The following is a 21,257-nucleotide window of genomic DNA, read 5'->3' as shown; positions in this document are numbered from 1 at the left end:
AGAGTCTTCCACCTCTTCAAGGACCGATGCTGGAGTTTTTCCAGAGTGCTAACTCTAGCACCCCAGTATCTTCAGTGTCTGAAAGATGCTCTGGGCATGACAGAGGCAGACTCCCGGTATTTGACCTGGGACGAAACTCTGGCCGGTGTCTTAGTTCATTGGGTTGCTGTAACAAAATACCATAAACTGGGTGGCTTATAAACAACAGAAAATTATTTCTCACAGATCTTGAGACTGGGAAGTCCAAGATCAAGGTGTCAGTAGATACAGTGTCTGGAGAGGACCTGCTCCTCATATGCAGTGCCCTCTTTTTGCATTCTCTCATGGTGCAAGTGACTAGCTATCTCTCTGGGGTCTTTTTTTATAAGGCCATAACGATATTTATGAGGACTCCCAATGCCTCACCTCCTAATATTATCACCTTAGGGGTTATGATTTTAACATATGAATTTTGAGAGGGCACAAATATTCAGTCCATAGCACCAAGCCATACTGAAAATTACATTTTTTGTGTTAAAGTGAAATTGGAGAAACTATAGATCACCGGTCTAAGTGGTATGTTTATTTATTAGATCACTTTGATAACGTCATCTCTACTTTAACATTTTTGTAAAAAAACATTGAATCAGTAAAGTAATAGTTGAGGAAAAATTTTAATATAATAGCCAATTGTTAACCCTGCCTGTAGTAAGTTGTATAATTATCTAGTAGTTGTATAGCTTTGGTATTCTTTGGGAAGCCTACGTCTCTTTAATTAAAGTCACAATGATAGACCTAATTTGAAAAAAATTTTTTTTACCTTAGGCATTAACTTGCTTTCTATAGAAGTAACAATATTTCTTATTTGTAAACGTTTTATATTTTATAATTTTATATTTTCTTATTCAAGTGACTGTGTTAAGAATCAGCTCTCTTGACACCTACTTCAAATCTCTTATAATTATCTTTTACCTCTGTTTTTATTTGTGCTAAATTTAGTATCATTTGATACACAGCAATTGCCAGGATAAAAGGTAAAGAGAGCAGTTAAAGCCTTACTGAAGGAAGGGTGGGGTGGGGATTTCATGAGAATGAAACAGTTCTATCAGTATTATAAAGTTATAAAGATGATAGACTGGAAAATGTCAATAAAGTCTTCTACAATATCATACATTTCTGGCTTTTTTTTTCTTTTTTAACCAGTAATATCTATCCTTTGTTTCATACTCTCATTTGAGGAACTACATGCATCTTACCAAAAACAGGCATAGTCTAACCAGGCTCTGGTAACCCTTTTAGACAACACTAGTCTTGTTTCATAACTGACTGACTCAACAACCTGGGGGCCCTATTCTGAAATCTATGTTACTTTAACCATATGCAAAGCCTAACCCAGCATTAATTGCCTTAGAATGTATGATGAATTTGGCCAGCTGACTTTTCTTTTTTGTTTTTCAATTCAATTTAATTTTTTTAATGTTAAAGTTGTGGGGTACAATTCAGGGTTAGGTATACAAATGGTTACTGTGTGTGGAGGTAAAGTTTGGGCCCCACTTCATCTGGTTTGAGATCAGGTACCCTTATTGATGAGGCGTGCCCCCCTCCCTCCCCTGGCAGTTTCCCACTACTGCCAATCCCTTTCTTATAGTTTTATGATAATTGTTCAGGGTTTGCTTATGAGTGAGACCATGTGGTACTCAGTTATTTGTTTCTATGATAGATCACTCAGTATTATAGACTCTAAGTCCATCCAAGTTGCTGCGAAGTTCATAATTTTGTCCTTCTTTATGGCTGTGTAATATTCATTGTATATGTGCCACATTTTAAAAAATTTGGTCCTCTTTCGATGGGCAGCATGGTTGGTTCCATGTTTTTGCTCTTGTGAATAATGCTGCAACAAACGTGCGTGTGCAGGTATCTTTTTTATAGAGTGATTTGAGTTCTTCTGGGTATATTCCCCAAAGAAGGATTGCAGGGTCATATGGAAGGTCAATTTTTAGATCTTTTAGGAATCACCAAACTGTTCTTCTCAGAGGCTGTGCTAGTTTACACTCCCACCAACAGTGTAGACATCTTCCCCTTTCCCTGCATCCTCTCCAACATCTGTTGTTTTTTGAGTTATTGATGAAGTCAGCTGATTTTTCTAAGTCTCAGGCTCCTATCATGTTAAGGGGATGTGGGGTAGATGACTTTTCAAAGAGCTAGCAGGGGGATTCAGATCCAGATCCCCTAATCTGTATGCAGTGCATATGGGATGGGTTTTGTGAGAGACCCTTTCTGATTAGGCAATTCTATGGCAAGCTCTGTGAACTCTCTCACCAACTGAATAAGGAAGGAAATACTAATATCCTGAGGGTTGAAGTAGGTGTCTACCGACCTCACTAAAAAGAGCTTATACAGTCTTGCTCTGACTTATCAAAGTGATCCTAACTTGTTGCCCTTCTCAGCTAAGTGCAGGGATATTATTCTTTTTATGTTGCTTCTATCCTTTGTACTGCATTAAAATGATTTAAAGTTTCCAAATGGCTCCTACAGTATCCCCAATAGCCTTTATAGCCAATATATATAAAGAATTCAAACATACTTTTTAAAAGAGTTTTGGCTTGTTTGCCTTTTTGCCAGCTAGTGATATTGCTGTTGTCTTTTGTGGGTGTTGTGCTGGCATTAATGAATGGCTGCAGTGATGTTCTGAGCTGGAGGATGGTGAGATCCTCTTTTTTGCTCCCTCTCTCTGAATGTCCTTTCATAGACAGAGCACGAATTACGATATGAATTATTCAGCCTTAACTTACATGTTTGCATAATTTATAATAGCTCCATTATGTATTTGATTACATTTCTTTATTATTTTCAAAATTGTAAAATTGTTGTAGCAGCATTCTAAATATTGGGTTTAAATGAATTCTTTAATTTCATTATCACAAACTGACCTTGAATTTCAGCCTGTGTGACATAGACCAAGCATAATTCCTCCACTTCTCATTCTTTACTGTGTAAACAAGAACAGTTACTTTAGAGACCACCTTTACACTGTGATTGAGATTTGTATGTAGAATAATTATTTTCTCAGTTGAAGATAAAATTAAATTTGTTTTTTGTTTGTTTTGAGTTGGAGTCTCACTCTGCTGCCCAGTCTGGACTGCAGTGGCATTCTCACAGCCACCCCAACCTCTACCTGCTGAGCTCAGGTGATCTTTCTGCCTCAGCCTTCCTTGCAGCTGGGACTATGGGCATGCACCACCACATGCAGCTAATTTTTTGATTTACTATAGAGACTAGGTCTTACCATGTTTCCCAGACTGGTCTCGAACCCTTGGGTTCAGGCAGTCTTCTCGCCTCTGCCTCCAAAAGTGCTGGGATTACAGGCATGAGCCACTGCGCCGGCTCTAAAATGATTTTAATACATGTGTCAATCATTCCTGATTTTAATACATGTGTCAATCATTCCTGAAGCCTTTGGTTCTTGGCCGACAACAAAATAAAAATGTTGGAAAGATCAGATGACCAGGAAATGCTTTTGGGTGTCTTTACTTCACTTGGGGTACTGTTGACAGTTAGCAAACATTAATTTATTAATGTGGTTCTATAAACTACAAATTTGAAGCTAATCCCTGGATTTCCTGGAATCTGAAGAACTTCTCAGAAGCCCAAGTGAAGCTCTGCTTTTCTTTCTGATTGGTATCTTAAGGTTTCTTTGAAACAGTGCAGTCATGGGGAGCATTCAGCCTCCATTCTGTCATGATCAGACCTTTCCTCCAACAAATCAAATCTGGATCTAATGAGAACTCTTGTTTACTGTGTAAACAAGAACTATTACTTTGGAGATCACCTTTACATCATGATTGAGATTTGTATGTAGAATAATTATTTTCTGATCTTTACCTCAGTTGAAGATAAAATTAAATTTGTTTTTTGTTTGTTTGTGTTGAGTTGGAGTCTCACTGTGTTGCCCAGGCTGGACTGTAGTGGCATGGTCACAACTGGGGTCAGGAGCTCTGGGTTCTGCTTCTAATGTTGCCAACAGTCAGTTTTATAACTGTGGACAAAGTTCATATTCCAGCTGGACTGAGATGATTTCATTCCTTAAATTAGAGTTGAGCAAGATGATCTTTGATATCGTTTCCTACCTTTAGTTTTTGTTATAATTTTTAAAATTAGTACAAACTGTACAAGGTTGTTTTAAATATAACTCAATACCACTTGTCAGAAGGATTTTTATGTTTTTAAATGGAAAACAATTTCTTTTGGTTTAGGCTATTTTTTGACTCAAGGATGTTTTTTGACATGGAAAGGTTATGAATCCGTATCGTGAGTAATATAATGTGTTAATAAATGTATACTGAAACCATCAAACAGTTGATTACAGTTAACTATTAGGGCTTTTTTTTTTTGGTTTTGTTTGTTTGCTTATTTGTTTTTTTAAGGAGACAGGGTCTTGCCCTGGCTGGGGTGTGGTGGCACAATCATAGCTCACTATAGCCTTGAACTCCTGGGCTCAAGGGATCTTCCTGCCTCAGCCTCCCTAGTAGCGAGGACTACAGACATATGTCACCATACTTGGCTAATTTTTAAATATTTTTTAGAGACAAAATCTCTCTATGTTGCCTAGGCTGGTCTCCAACTCCTGGCCTTGGGTGATCCTCCTTCCTCAGCTTTCCAAGTTGTTGGAATTATAGATGCAAGCTACCACGCCCAACAGCCATTAGGGCTTTGTTGTTGTTGTTTTGGTTTAGTTGTTTTTGAGTTGGAGTCTCACTCTGTCACCCTGGCTGGACACTCATAGCCACCCCAGCATCCTTCCATCTTAGTCTTCCAAGTAGCTGGTACTACAGACACCTGCTACCATGCCCGGCTCATTTTTTGATTTTTTTAATTGTAGAGATGAGGTCTCACCAAGTTGTCCGGGCTGGTCTCGAACCCATGGGCTCAAGCAAGCCACTCGCCTTGGCCTCCCAAAGTGCTGGGATTACAGACTGAGCCACTGAGCCTGGCCGCCATTAGGGTTTTAACACTCACCTGCTGTGGTCTCTCTCGTTCTTCCTGCCTTCCATATCTCCATTAAAAGGGCAGTAACCCAAGCCAGACACCTCAGAGAAACCTCTGCCCAAGGCCTGCTTGAGCCCTCACGCCCAATCTTTCTTCCAGCTCCTTCATTTCTTCCTCTTAATCACTCCCCTGATCTCAGGTCTTCATCATCTCTCTTACAGTCTGCAATTTCCCCTGCTGTGTGTCAGTCATCAAGAGAGAAATCTCTCACACAGATTTAATCTTGCAACTCCGCAAATTAAAAACCTTTGATGCTCCCCTTTGTAGAAGGTTTCTGCATGCTGCAATGTTCTTACCCCGCTGGCTGTAACCTTCCCTTTTCTGTCCATCCTGTGGCCCAGCGTGCCAAACTCCTTTCCATGTTACAAGAGACCTTGCTTCTCCTGGCTCTGAGCTTGATTTGCAGACACCCAACCCAGTTCAGTCCTACTTGGTGATCGAAGCCTTATTTTGAGACTCCAGCATCATTTTCTCTTTGAAGCATTTCTCATCTCCCCTTCTCTGCTCTCATAGCAATTTTACCCGCTCCTCTGCCTGAGCTCTTGCTATTGCATGGTAATTCAGTAGCCTGTGCTAGACTGTTAATGTCCCAAGACAGGACTGTGGCTTTGTTCCCCTCTTAATCACATAAGCTGGCATGGTGCCAGGCATCCAAGCAGAAGAAATCACAGTTGAAAGACTTTGAAGGGTTTGAATCTGGGGAGCGACAAAACCAGGTTTGTTTAAACGGTATCTCAAACTGGAAGAAGAGGGCTCTGGATTGGAGGAGACAGAGGACATGCTGGGAAACGGGCTTGCTGATTGCTTAATCAGTGTTAAGTCAATGAAAGAATGAATGCCATGATCAAACTTCATACCTCAACAAAACCATTGTTATTATAATTATTATTTAGAGACAGAGTCTCACTCTGTTGCCCAGGCTGGAGTTCAGTGACGTGATCATAGTTCATTACAGCTTCTCTCTCCTGGGCTCCATCAGTCCCCTGTCTCAGCCTCCAAAGTAGCTGGAAATACAGGCACACATCACCATGCCCAGCTAATTTTTTTGTAGAGACAGGGTCTTCCTGGCTGGTCTTGAATCCTAGCATCCTGCCACGGCCTCCCCAAGTGCTGAATCGATAGGTATGAACCACTGTGTCCAACCCAACAAAGCTATGATTGGTTCATCTTTTTGTTACCTATTTTTTTCTTCCTTTACTCCAATGGATTGTGCCTGTGCTGTTCACTGCTCCTTTCCCCTCCCAGCAAAAGGAGGAAAAAAAAACCTGAATTTGGTTTTCTTTTCTGGTCACTTGAGCATATCTAAGGTCACCCATTAGGTTTCATCTGGGACCTGCAGTTTGGCTTGCAGATTGATCATCTCTTTGGATTTGATTCCTGACAAATCCCTCATGGTCCACCCTTCTCTCCCTCCTCTGGTTCTCAGCAAGTTCAATTCAGTCATCCTTTAGCTCCCGCGGAACTGTTTCGTACCTGCTTCTTTTTTTTTAGTTGGAGTCTCACTCCATCGCCTAGGCTGGAGTGCAGTGGCATGCTCACAGCCACCCCAGCGCCAACCTGCTGGGCTCCAGTGATTCTTCCACCTCAGCCTTCCAGGAACCAGAACTACAGGCTCACGCTACCACACCTGGCTAATTTTTTGATTAATTGTAGAGATGAGGTCCCACCGTGTTGCCCAGGCTGGTCTTGAACCCACGGGCTCAGGCAATCCTCTTGCCTTCGATTAATTGTAGAGATGAGGTCCCACTGTGTTGCCCAGGCTGGTCTTGAACCCACGGGCTCAGGCAATCCTCTTGCCTCGGCCTCCCAAAGTGCTGGGATTACAGGCTTGAGCCACCATGCCCGGCCATACCTGCTTCTTTACTAGTCTACCCTAGTGTCATCCACCAACTTCACTCTCCGACACACACAAACACACACACACACACACACACACACACACACAATTTTAACTTGTTTTTTTTTTTTTTTTTTTAATAATGGACATACTGTCAATTTTTTTTTTTTCTTTTTTTTTTTTGAGTTGGAGTCTCACTCTGTCACCCAGACTGGAGTGCAGTGGCCGCTCCCGGCCACCGCAGCCTCCACCTGCTGGGCTCCAGTGATCCTTCCGCCTCAGCCTTCCAAGTAGCCGTAATTACAGGCATGCGCTATCACGCCCGGCTGATTTTTTGATTTATTGTAGCGATGAGGTCTCACTGCCCAGGCGGGTCTCGAACCCGCGGGCTCAGGCAATCCACTCACCTCAGCCTCCCAAAGGCACGGGATTACAGGCTGAGCCACCGAGCCCAGCTTCTGTCAATTTTTTATTAAAAGAAATATGATTTGATGTGCTAGCATAACTGTTCTAGCTTCTTGTGTACCATAGTACTATGTGGCTTTAGATTTAGTACCTATGAACAGGTAGATGTACAAGACATTTATTATACTTTTTACAAAAGGGAGTTACCATTGTAGTACTTTTGTGTAAAACTTGTCTTCCCCTACACCCCCAACTTTTTTTTTGTAAATAAATAATGCTTGGTTCTTACTTTTTAAAAAAGTAAAGAAAAGAAAGAAAGATACAAATTGCTGAGGTCCTCTTGGTGGGAAATGGAAAATATGTTCTGTATCCCTCTCACTAACCTGGATGCATTTTCCCTTCACCCTGTTCTCTGTCTCTCTCTCTTTCTCTTTCCCGTTCTCATTTTCCCCCTTCCTTCTTTTTTGAATATGCTTCTGTACCTCAGTTTTTTTTTTAATCCAAATAAGTACGTGACTGACACAAGCCTGAGGCAAACAGGACAGCTGGCTCTGTGAACCTGTTTATCCATAGTAACTAATGTGCATAAAGAGAAAGTCGGCCCCTCGTGGGGAGAAGCAAGGACAAACACGATTAAGGAAAATTTTCATTTGGCTTCAACATCTGCAGGATGATGAAAGGCATTGCCATTTCCTCTTCTGATGATTTGCCTCACAGGCATTGGTAAACAGTGAATTATGGTTTAGAATTTATTTCCATTAATTTGCAGTCATCATATCGCAAACTGGTTTGTTTTTTCTTTAACACTCTATTTCAATTTTTGTGCAGATCTGAAGCTGAACAGCCACAGTTACCTCCCTGTCTGAGAAAATACGTCACTTATGGTGTTGTATGATATAACTATCGATTTGTTATTCATTCCTTTTATTTTGTCGAGAGGAGAAAAACAAAACACAACCTTTTCCTCTGCAAACTTCTGTTGCAGTAGTCAGGGGCCTGTGAATTAACTGACAAAAGACAAACTGACCAAAGAATAGACAGTGTTTATTCATTTAGCCAATATTAAGTCAATGAAAGAGACTTAACACACAAAGCGACTCCCTAAACAGCTAGAGTGAAGTGTTAATATATTATTTTAATAAAAAGGTGTGTTAGGACTTCAACAAATAAAAAACAAGTGGAAGAGGCAGGGAGTTTTGTGTATGTAATTTCTCATCTACGTGCCAGTGGCCCATCTCCTTATTGGCTGTAAACCTCTTAAAAAGGGAATTTTTGAGCCAGGCATGGTGGCTCATGCCTATAATCCCAGCACTTTGGGAGGCGGAGGCAAAAGGATTGCCTGAGCTCAGGAGTTTGAGACCATCCTGAGCCACATGGAGAGACCTTGTCTCTACAGTAAATCGAAAAATTAGCCGGGCATGGTGGTACACGCCTATGGTTCCAGCTACTTGGAAGTCTGAGGCAGAAGAATCACCTGAACCCAGCAGGCTCAGGTGGCTGCGGTGGCCATGAGGGTGCCACTGCACTCCAGCCTGGGCAGCAGAATGAGATTCTGACTCAAAAAAAAAAGAAAAAGGAATTTTTGGCAGATGAATATTCAGGAGGCTTTGCATAAGTCAGCAAAATAAGTTTAGATACAGGTTTTCTGCTACTGCTGTTTGTTCTGATGTTTTCAGCTTGAAATAATCTTTATCCACATCATTGGGTCCAAGTGGATCTCATTAACTTACTCAACAAATATTTATTGGACACCTATTGAGTAGTGGGCATTATTCTAGGTGTTGGGGGTACAGCAGAGAACAAAATAGAGAAAGATCCCTGCCCTCATTGAACTTACATTCTAATGGCAGACAGACAATAAACAACTAAATACTACATAGAGTATGTTAGATGGTGATCAGTGTTAAGCAGAAAAATAAAGCAGGAAAGGGTTTAGGAAGCTACAGTGCAGCAGAGATGTACAATTTTAGACAGGAAGGCCAGCGGAGACTCATGAAGAAGGTGATATTTGACAAAAGATCTGAGGGAGGACAGATCTGTCATACAAAATAGTTGTACCTGCAATGTTTTGGGCTTCCGATTAATGTTATTAATGCTTTGGCATTTACATATCAAGAAGGCAATACAGACTGAAAATTAACAAAGCTGCCACTTGGGTCTCCTAGATGACTACTCGCCTCATGAAATTAAGTCCCAGAGAGAAGAGCATGGCTTTTTATAAGGCGGTTTCACTGTAGGTCACTTGACAGTACAAGGACTAAGTGAGTGAATCACCACTTTGCTCGTTATTTGGCCTTGTCAGTATGGTCTTCCCACGCCAGTTCTCCTCCCAGCGCCAGTTTAGATTGTTCTGGGCAGGCAACAGTAAAGGGATGATTCTAGAAATATTCTCGTCATTGCTTCAAAGTGAAATTGTTGTCTCCCTTAGCAACAACCTGATTTGCTAACCTATTGTCATAGAAATAGAATGCAAAATACATAAACTGAGTAATCTTACCTTTTATTTTCTAAAACCCTCTTTTCTCCTCTCCTTTTTTTCTATATGTGCCATTTAACAGGACCTGCCTTCCTTGGTGTGCGACCCAGACTCTGTTCTACTATTACTGGCCATCACACAGATAATTCTCTGTTCTTCTTGACCAGATCAGTCTTCTGTCTCTTTCAGTTTGCTTCAAAACTGTCTTTTCAATTTATATCTTTATCTTGTAAGAATAGAAAGAGGTTTGGCCTGGGCAACATAGTGAGACCCCATCTCTATAAAAAATAATAATAATAATAAAGTGAAATAATAATTTGTTTTAATTAGTTAGGCATGGTACACCTGTAGCCCCAGTTATTTGGGAGGCTGAGGTAGGAGGATTGCTTGAGCCCAGGATTTCAAGTCCAGCCTGGACCACATAGCAAGATACCATCTCTTAAAAAAAAAAAAGATGGTAAATATCCTGCTTGTAAAAATGTTTTTAGCCAAAAATAGACTGGTAATGACTTTAAGTGTTTTGTTTTATTTTGTTGACACCTTAAAAAAAAGTTCTCATCACATTTTCTATTACCCACGTAATTAATTAAGCAAATTATTACTGAGCATCTATTACAAATCAGATATTGCTAAAACTATGGATAGAGCAATTAAGGATGAAATTCCATTTCTCAAGGAGCTTAGTGTCCAGACAGGGATGCAGACAAGTGGGTCTGGTTAGGCAAGAGGGATGGATATGTGATCAAGGAGAGCAGAAGGCTTCAGAACATAGCTCTGCTCTTGAGAGTCAGGCAGGCTGCTTAGGAAAGCTTCGTGAAGCTTGGTTTTGAAGCATGAGGCAGAATCACTGAGGTACAAAAAATAGCATGGGTAAAGGGTAAAAGTCTGAGAAACTTCACTGAGAGACTGAGGAGAGAAGGTTGTACACAGAGGCAGTGAAAAGATCTGGAAGGGCATTGTCTTAGCCCCATCAAGCTTCTATACCAAAATATACCTTAGAATGGGTAATTTATACACACTAGAAATGCATTGCTGGGGAAGGGGGTGGGTGGGATGGGTGGTAATGGGAATCTGCCAGGGGAGGGGGGACATGCCTCATCAACAAGGGTACCTGCATCATGAACGTTTGTATACCCAACCCTGAGTTGTACCCCATACCTTTAAAATACAAAAATAAAATAAGCCGGGCTCGGTGGCTCAGCCTGTAATCCCGTGCCTTTGGGAGGCTGAGGTGAGTGGATTGCCTGAGACCGCGGGTTCGAGACCCGCCTGGGCAGCGAGACCTCATCTCTACAATAAATAAAAAAATTGGCTGGACGTGGTAGTGCATGCCTGTAATTCTGGCTACTCGGAAGGCTGAGGTGGAAGGATCGCTGGAGCCCAGCAGGTCGAGGCTGCGGTGGCCAGGAGCAACCACTACACTCCAGTCTGGGCGACAGAGTGAGACTCTAACTCAAAAATAAAATAAAATAAAATAAAATAAAAAGAAAGAAATGCATTGCTCACAGTTCTGGAGGCTGGTAAGTCCAAAGGCCCATTCCTGATGGCCTTTATGTGTGCTCACTGTAGAAGGGACAGCCAGGCCCCTTCAGACCTCTTTTATAAGGACACTAATCCCAGTCACAAGGTCTCTGGCCTCATGACCTAGTCATCTCCTAAAGACCCCAACTCTTAATACTTTTTGATTGCATTGGGGATTGGGTTTCAATATAGGGATTTAGGAGGGGAGGAGAACACACGCACTTAAACCATAGCAGGCATTTATGCTAAAGGAGTTTGGATTTTATCCCGAAAGTAGCGAGCAGCCAACAATACAGAGGCTGTGCCACTGACTTAGAAAGCTCACATGGAACTTTGGACTCTAGAAAGTTCACTGTCAACTTAATGGAGACTAAATTGGGGAAGGGGACAGCAAGAGAAGAGGAGTCAGAGAGGTCAGTGAAGACTCTGTAGAATTATACTGAAGAAAAGCCTGATCTGAAGCAACAGCAGCAAGGATAAAGAGGTCAAGTGGATTTGTGAGAGTTTAAGAAGAAACCCCTGATAGCTCATGGCAATCAATTTGATATAGGGAATAAGGGAAAGAAATAAATGGATTCTGAGAGGGGAGCGGCTACCAGATGCCTACTTGAAAAAAACGAATGGATGTTCCGTGGGTATTGACAATACGCTGGAGGATCTTTATAGGTCTGGTATTTGTAAACAGAACTAATATCCATCTTCTAAGTTCTTATTCTATAATAGGGTTTCTATATAGCATTAGTAGTGGGAAAGACACTGGAATCTTATGAAGTAGTTTTAAACCACAACTCTGACATATTTTCACTGGAAAAAAAGATTTCTGATTATCCGTAAATTGGAGGTCATCAGGGACCTTCCCTACTGTGACACAGGCTTATTATGACAGTCAAGTAAGATATATTATTGAAAGTTGGCTTTTAAAAAAAAAAATTACCATGGATTCGAGACCCACCTGGGCAGTGAGACCTCATCTCTACAATAAATCAAAAAATCAGCCAGGCTTGGTAGCGCGTGCCTGTAATTCCGGCTACTCGGAAGGCTGAGGCGGAAGGATCGCCAGAGCCCAGCAGATCGAAGCTGTGGTGGCTGGGAGCGGCCACTGCACTCCAGTATGGGCGACAGAGTGAGACTCCAACTCAAAAAAAAAAAAAAATTATAAAGCATTATAATAACATAAGGTGGTAGTACCAGATTCAGCATATAGGTTTCTGTTCCTTTGAGAGGGCATGCTGGCAAGTTGATCTTCTTTGGTGGTGGTCCCTGCCCTGACTCCTGCTGACCTGGATCCCTGCTGGTGGAATTCCAGCATGGCACAGCATTGTAGAAATCTGGACCACAGGAGTCGTATGTGGAGACTTGGGCTCCTTCTGCTGGTATCCTTCAGGCTATGCTTCCTGCCTTTTTGCAGGAACCCGGTTTCAACTCTGTCAGGGCACATTGTGAAATGATCCTTACTGCCTGTTCCTTCACCTGACCACCTACCTAGTCACCTGCTCTGGACCAGTATGATCTTCAGCCTTACGTCAGGCAGCCAGATCTGGAGTCTTCTCTAATGTACCACTGGGCCCTAGCCATGGGTGCTCACTGTTGCCACCAGGGAAGCAGACCCTTCTGTTTCAGAGCTTGTCCTCTGTCCTTAGCCAGAGAAGGGGTGGTGATAAGGAGACCAGTGCTCACCCCAGCCCTGGCATGGTATTGGGCATATTTTTCCCCAAGAGGTACCATCTTTCTGCCTTCTGTGAGGACTTAGAAACCTGTTGAAAACAAGCTAGAACTGATAACGACATGCCCCCCCTGCCCACCACCACCACTATCCTGAACTTTTCCAGAATGATTTGATTGGCTGTCTTTGGAGGTAATATGTCCTTTTTATAACTGCTTCCTTTGATGATCTTGACTGTGAGCTCAATTTCAGTGGTACATCACCAGTGAGAATCTTGCATGGCAAGTATTAAGGAGGCCTCCCTTCAAAATGTTTTTTGCTTTGCTTCTGCCAGGCACTCCAGGGATGTCCCAGGCTCATGAACAATTAGGAATATTACAATTAAGTGTTAATTTGTATTCCAAACAGCATGAGGATCAGCTATGTTTGAAAGTATTCGGAGGAGACTTTCGTTTGCCTGTCCAGAGCTCAGCCTAAAACAGACAGGCTTTCTCTCTGTTTCCTGCTGTAGTAGACTGATCTTTCTAATCTACCCTTTCACCACACTGTAGTCCTTCCAGGGCCTGATTTTGTGTGTTCCAGCTCTTTGCCTAGCATAGGCAGTAGGCCATATTTCCCATCCTCTCATGGGCCCAAACCCCAGATGAAAAGTCGGCAATCTATAACCCAAGGGCCAAATCCGGCTCACCATTTATCTAGGTAAATAAAGTTTTGTTGGAACACAGCCATGTCCATTGGTTTATATATTGACTAGGCTGTTTTCACACAAAGGCAGAACTGAGTATTTGCTATGAAAACAGTATGGCCCACATAAATATTCACTATCTGGTCCTCTACAGAAAACACTGGCAAACTCTTGCCCTAGATGAAATCGAAACCCTGCCTCATCCCCACCCTTGGGCTGCAGGAGCATCGGGTCTCGTGGTGACTCTCAGTGTTCCTTTCCCCCTCATTTCTAGCTCCTGGCAGTCACCTGCTAGGCATTTAAAAGGATGTCTATTTTATTTCATCCAGATGCTCTTAGCAGGAAAGTTTTTAGGTACTTAGTCCACCAAAATGAGAGACTCCCTTCTACTGTCTTTGGATAAGAATATATTATTCTTTTTCTATTTCCCTAACGTGACTATCAAACTTGCTCATTTTACCTTTTTTTCCTTTATTTTCTAATGGAACGTTTTAGGACCATGACAATTTTAATCTATAATTCTGTATCTGTGGTATGCTTTTCTTCTCATTCTTTATAATTATTTTGTAATTCCCATGGTCATTTCCTTTTTAACCCATTGATTATTATAAAGGAAAATAAAATATGTTTTTTGGCTATCTTATTTTTAATATCCTGTGTTTAAAGAACTTGGTCTTTATGATATCAGTTCTTTGGAATTTGTTGGAAATTTTCTTAGAGGCCTAAATGTGATCAATTATAATATATATATTATATATATATGAATAAAATAAATGTATATGTGGGTATAAAGCTCTTTTATATATCACATGTGTTCATTGTGCCCAAAATTTTTAATTTTAATCTCTATTTTTAATTTTAATCTCTAATTTGTCTGCTAGATATGTTCATTTATAAAATATAAGCCTATATAAAATCTACTGTGGCTTATATTTGTCTACTTTAAAATGTTATCAGCTCTGCTTCACATATGTCAAGGCTCTGTTGATAATGTGCACAAAAGTCCACGTGGATTACTCATCAGTGTTCATGTTATATTTACTGGCTTATAAATGTTGAAAGTCAGTTTTTTTAATGGCCAACTCAAACCCTTCTGTGAATTGAATGGACTGCCAGTTTTATAATAACTTCAGTGAAATGTAAGCCATAAGAAGAGCTTGTTCTACATTCTTTCCTGCTGGTCTGTGGTTTTTATGCTTGGTTTTTACAGGGGCGTGGCTTGGTGACTTGATGGCCCTAAGTCCTTTAGGGATGATGCCTCCAAGTCTGAGGAGATCTCTGCCAAATTCTTTCGGTAGATCCAGTTTTTCATATTTGACTGACATGCTTGACAGTTGGGACTTAGGGGCTGTAGATATTTTCTTTTTGCATCTGTAATTTTAAATCAAATTCAAGAGAGAGAGATAGCTGGAAAACTAAAATTTTCCTCCATTTTTTATTCTTTAAATGTGTTTTTATCTTGGGGAGCTAGAGGTAAAGTAAAATAATCCTTACTTTACTATCAGCAACAAATTAGACCTCACAATTTTTTTCTTACCCAAAGCCTGTAGGTAGTTTTATTCTCCTAGTAGTGTGAAATGCTTCTAACCAAAAAATGAATAACAAAAGGAAGATTAACTAGATGTGAAAATTAGCTGGGCGTGGTAGTACACACCTGTAGTTCCAGCTGCTTGGAAGGCTGAGGTGGAAGGATTGCCTGAGCCCAGCAGGTCAATGCTGGAGTGGCCGTAAGCATGCCACTGCACTCCAGCCTGGGTGACAGAGTGAGACTCTGACTCAAAAAAAAAAAAAAAAAATTAGATGTGAAAGATATTGATAGATGTTGATGCCAATTGTATGTTGTTTCACTGATCTCCAGAATCAATGAAAAACAGAACTGAGAACTGAATGAATAAAAGAATGTGTGTGACCATTTGGAGAAGCACTTTTGTGGATTTAATTACATAGTCCCCACTTTTATTCCTAACAGTTGTGAAAACATGAACACACTATCTGCTTTATGTTGATAGTGTCTGTGCTTTGGTTCTTGAGGTTGCTTCTTCGAAGGTCAGCTTATTTCACTTGTAAAGCCAATCTGATAAAATAAGGAAGACGCTCATGCAATGTAGAATGCAACTAATGTTTCAATCTTGTCTCCCTGTTTTTCCTTTTGTAGTATGACTATGAATATGATGAAAATGGTGACAGAGTCGTTCTAGGAAAAGGTACTTACGGGATAGTCTATGCAGGTCGAGACTTGAGCAACCAAGTCAGAATTGCTATTAAGGAGATCCCAGAGAGAGATAGCAGGTACAGTAATTGTGGCTAACAAAAGCTGTTTTCTGAAAGTATTTTGGGTTGTTAGTGTTATTTTAAAAAATATTTGATAATATTATAATTAGTGAAACTGTCTGAAAACTCCATTGTGTTAATTACCTCCCTTTGAGGTTTAACTGCTGCATCGTTCAGTGTTTCAAGTGCAAGACTCTGGTGGGGAAGGACAGGATTTTCAGACTAGAAGAGAAAATGGCCTTGTATGTGCTGAGCACAGGTTATATTAGTGAAGGGTGAATTTATTATATGGATATGCACTATATCAGAAATAGTTTGGACCAGAAGTTCCAGTTCCAGCATGAAAGGAGCTTGGAAGTTACTGTTTCATCCTAACAAAGTATAAAGCTGAACAGACTGAGAAGTCAGCGGCATATCCTGGATCCATTGGAAAAGTAAGGTAGCAGGGCTGCCAACTGCCCCCAGAAACAGAGAGAGGCTCATACAGAGAATCATAAATTAGTGGAACAGAAATTCAGGAGCAGAAAACTCTGTGGGAACCAGTGCTGGGATAGGAAAACCTGAAGTGAAACTGACAAGTTGCTGGAGGCTCAGTGTGGACAAGTCTGAAATTTAAAAACTCCAACCCAGAGGAATTCAAATCATTCTACAAAAAAGATACCCGCTTGTGCATGTTTATTGCAGCACTATTCACAATAGCAAAAACATGGAACTAACCATGCTGCCCAATGAAACTAGATTGGATTAAAAAAATGTGTTACATATACACAATGGAATATTACACAGCCAAAAAAGAAAGACAAATATATGGGCTTCGAGGCAACTTGGATGATTTAGAGTCTATTATACTCAGTGATCTATCACAGAAACAGAAAACTGAGTATCACATGTTCTCACTATAAGCAGACCTTGAACAATTATCATAATACTATAAGAAAGGGATTAGCAATTGTGGGAAACTTCCCGGGGAAGGGAGGCACACCTCATCAACAAGGGTACCTGCGTACTGAACATTTAGATACCTAACCCTGAACTGTACCCCACATCTTTAAAATTAAAATTTTTAAAAAAGCTCCAGGAGAACCCAGTCCTAGGAGAGCCCTACAGTTTTGAGATTGATTGATTGATTGATACAGACAAGGTCTCACTATGTTGCCCAGGCTGGTCTTAACTTCCTAGGATCAAGCAATTCTCTTGCCTCCGCCTCCCAAAGTGCTGAGATTACAGGTATGATCGCCATACCTGGCCACTTTTGGGCTTAAATTGTGGAGCTCTGCCAGGTCCTCACAGTCTCACAGTGAATATCAGATAAAAATCACCTTGTACTTCTGGCGGAGGGAAAGAAAAGTAACCATTTTGTCAGAGCATTCTGTTCTTAACAAGGTTTTCCATCAGGAGAAACTATTTTACCAGAGTCCAACCAAAGGGGTGAGAGGTGAAGGGAAGTACCAAATTCCAGCCTACTCTAGCCATCCTGTCCCATCCAAGAAAGGTAAAACTAAGAAGGGCTTCTGAAATTCACACCCCAGGGACACAGACTCACTGAAAAATTGAGACCTAATCATAGAACTCTAGGACACTTTCCTTCCCCACCACCTGTCACTACTTTACGAAAGGCCTGTTTACTGCAGCTCCTTTTACCTGGTGTATCATGTCCTCCTTTCAACCAAAAACTATAAGGAATACTAAGAGGCAAAAACAAAGCTTAAAGAAACTTAGTAAGTATTAGAAACTGAATCAGATATAACAGAAACATTGGTGTTATCAGACTGGGAATTTAAAACAACTGTGATTAATATGCTTAGGGCTTTCATGGAAAAAGTAGACATCATGCAAGAACAGATGGTAATGTAAGCCAGTTAGAAATGCTAAGAAAGGATAAACAAGAAATAATGGAGATTAAAAACATGAATAGAAATGAAGAATGCCTTTGGTGGCTTCACTAGAAAACTGGACACAGTTGAAAAAAAAATTCCTGAGTTTGGGGATATGTCAATAGTAACTTTCAAATCTGAAAAAGTGAAGATAAAAAAGACTGGACAAAAGAAGAAGAAGGAACAGAATATCGAAGAACTGTGAAACAACTACAATAATGTATACTTCTTGGGAGTACAAGAAGGAAAAGAGAGAAAGAAATGAAAGAAATACCTGAAGAAATGGTTTGAACCACACATCATGGGGCCCTTGTGGAAAATTGAATCTTGTTTAAGAGCAAAAAAGTTGTTCAGTTCCCTGAACAGCTCTGGTGACAGGATTACTTGTTGCTCCCTCCTCTCTAGTGCTTGCCTTATGGTTTGTTTCTCCAACCAATGTTTCTCTCTTCTCTCGACTTCATTTTTGCTGCCTTGCGGTTTTCCTTCCGTCTTCTCTCTATAAGATAGTACTCCTATAATCAATGATGCCATTTGCCATGTTGTGTATTCAAAGTACGAAAGAGAGAGAGGATTGAATTGTTTAATTTATTATTATTATTACCCTTATTTAGCCAGACTTTAATGGAGGGCTACATTATGGGCTTTATTTGACTGCACTCAAGTCTACTTTCCGTGGCCATGATGGTAGGGTCACATGATCGACCTTCCTCGGGAGGGACACACCCCTGAGCTCCCAGGGTCACTGTCTGCTCAGCCTCTCCAATTATAGGTCTAAAAGGCATCTCAAGGTTAACATCGACAAACTGAACCATGGATTTTTATCCCCAAATGTCCTTTCCCTGATGTACTCCCTATGTCAGTTGTTGTTACCCCACCCATTTTGCTGTTCCGGTGAACCCCCAGGATTCATCGGGATTCCTCTCTTTCTCCCACACTCCACATCTACTCCATTAATAAACCATACTGTTTGCTGTCTCAACCTCTGTAATATATTCTGAATCTTTCTACTCTTTCCCATGACCACAGCTACAACGCTTGTCTACGCCTTCAGGCCTATCACCCAGACTACTCACTAGTCTCTGCAGCCACCTCCTAACTAGTCTCTGCGTTCACTTTTTCCTCCACCCTTCGCCCGTCCCTCCTTAGAGAAGCCACAGAGATCTATGTGAGGCTGAAAATCACATCATGTGGTGATAATGATGTGTCAGGGTAGGTTCACCGGTTGTAACAAATGTATCACTCTGGTGGGTGATGTCTCTACGGGGGGAGGTTAATACATGGTAGGGGACAAGTGATGTGAGAAATCTCTGGACCTTCCTCTCAGTTTTGCTGTGAACCTAAAACTGCTCTAAAAAATAAAACCTCTTTTTAAAAATTACATCATGTCCCTGCTGTCTCAAACCTTCCAGTTTGATTCTTACCGCAACCAGCATGAAATCCAGAACCCTTACCTCAAACCACAAGGCGCTGGGCGATCTGCCTCCCCTGTGGGCTCACCTTCACTACAACCAGGCTGGTGCCTCTCTGTCCATCAGACACACCAAAATCTACCCAGGTCTTGATGGGATTGCCTCATTGTCATCACTTGGGTCCCAATTCAAATGCCAAACTTTCAGAGAGGCCTCCTCTGACTGCTGCAAGCTGAAAAAGACACTCTTCCCATGCAACCATGCTCCCAGGTTCTAGCTTTCCATCCTGATTTTCACAGTGCCCCCAGCCTCCAGATCTCATTCCAGAGAAAAAGGAAAGCAAAGCTTCCCAGAAATGCCCAGCATACTTTCACTGCTGTTTCACTGACCAAAAGTGCCCACCCCTACCTATAAGGGTAGCTAGAACTTTGGCTCTTTAGGTAGCCATTTGTTTCTTCAAACAAAATCATTCAAAGAGGGAAGAATAGATATTAGCTAGGCAAACAGCTGTTGCTATCTGCCACATGTATAGTTTCCATTTTATATTTTCTTGGTATTATTCCAGAGTCTCTGCTAGGTTAATTCATGTGATATGCTTATGAACTCTTATGAAATGGTGATAGAAATTATTCATTAAATGCTAAAGTGATGTATGTAAAGATGTCATATTAAAATCCTTGTTACATATTTCTACAGGTTCTTAAGTAATAGATACACTGAATAGACTTTGAAACAATATAAAATTTAAAGGGATCATCGCTATGAAATGACTGCAGCCAAATACACTAACCTCTTCCCCTGCCATGGATTTAAGTAGGCACTTGGAAGAAAACCACTTTTAAGATCATCTTGTAGCTTAAGTTTATGCAAATGCCACTATACACACACAAAGCATCCCAACACCAACATAGTGTTTCAGCTCCTGTTCTGTAACAATGCAGTTGGTACATGTCGATTGTTATTACGAACCCTTACCTTGAACCGCTGGTGCAGTGCGTTTCTTAACTATATAGAGGGATTACAGAGATGCAGACCATTTGTTACTGTGAAGATGCGACAAACAGAGTTGTTTCTGTCTGTGTGCCCTGGAGGGGTGTGGATGTTACACATGTGTGTGTGTGTTTCTCTGTCAATCTCTCACTCTCTGTCTCTCTCACAGACTCACACACACACAGCCATATGTATAAGTACTTTTTAGTATAAAATATTCTCTGTAACCAGATATTTATCTTCAGAATAATCACACCACATTAATCAGTCTTCTCTTTTCAGCCCTAGTAAAAGTTTTGTTTAATTCTAAGATGCCATCATAGTGAATGAACAACCTTAACTTTTATGCTACATAATTATATTCAAAGCTTTATGTATTTGTTTATAATTACACAGTAATTATAAATGTTTAGTACCAAACTGATGACAAACACTATTTTGTTGAAAAGGTTTTGCATTTAAAAGGAAAAATCTGTAAAACCCAAGGCACTAGGCCACGAACCAATATCAGAGACTTTTATAGAAAACAATTTATATAGAAAAAAAAAAAGCTAATGGGATCTCATTTCAAAACACAGCATACTTGAATTAATCAACCTGAAAACAATACCATAACTCAAAATCTCCAAAACAGGAAACAAACAGTACATATATATATATATATATATATCTTTTTTAAATTTTTCATAATTGAAGTTCCTCTTTATATTTACAAAAATGAAATCAGGAAATACTGAAAGCAGCAGGATTCTTCTTCTTTTCTCTTTTTCTTTTAATAACCAATTCCAGTAGCCTGAATAGAAATTTTCAAATTTTTCTTTTGGTAAAATTGCATTCTTGAATTAAAATTATGATTGGAATATTAATATATCATCTATGGGGAAAGCTTTCTAATCGATTTCAAAATTATGTTAACTAAAAAGCAGTTTTAATATGTCACTGTTTCTTAAAATCATTTCCATATCTGCATAAAATATACTGCTATTCTGACATACATTCCTTTGTTAATATCAACCCTAGACCTTAGAGAGTGTCTAGATATACCAAGCAAATCTATTCCTATTAAGACCATATCATCACACTTGAAGTATTACATTTCTA

At 40.4% G+C, this 21,257-nt stretch overlaps 1 protein-coding gene across 1 annotated transcript in view; it reads left to right on the top strand.

The window, feature by feature from the left end:
* MAP3K5 (mitogen-activated protein kinase kinase kinase 5) overlaps positions 1-21,257 on the top strand; it is a 236,106-nt gene that overhangs the window by 150,851 nt on the left and 63,998 nt on the right. The window contains exon 15 of the mRNA XM_008054221.2: positions 15,768-15,901. Within this exon, the coding sequence (XP_008052412.1) occupies positions 15,768-15,901 (134 nt within the window). The remainder of the gene's footprint in view (positions 1-15,767; positions 15,902-21,257) is intronic.

This window comes from Carlito syrichta, unplaced genomic scaffold (assembly GCF_000164805.1).
Source record: "Carlito syrichta isolate Samal-C Ts95f unplaced genomic scaffold, Tarsius_syrichta-2.0.1 Scaffold289251, whole genome shotgun sequence".
NCBI lineage: Eukaryota > Metazoa > Chordata > Mammalia > Primates > Tarsiidae > Carlito > Carlito syrichta.
The sequence above is the reverse complement of the archived record's forward strand: the minus strand, read 5'-3'. Positions and strand labels throughout refer to the sequence as shown.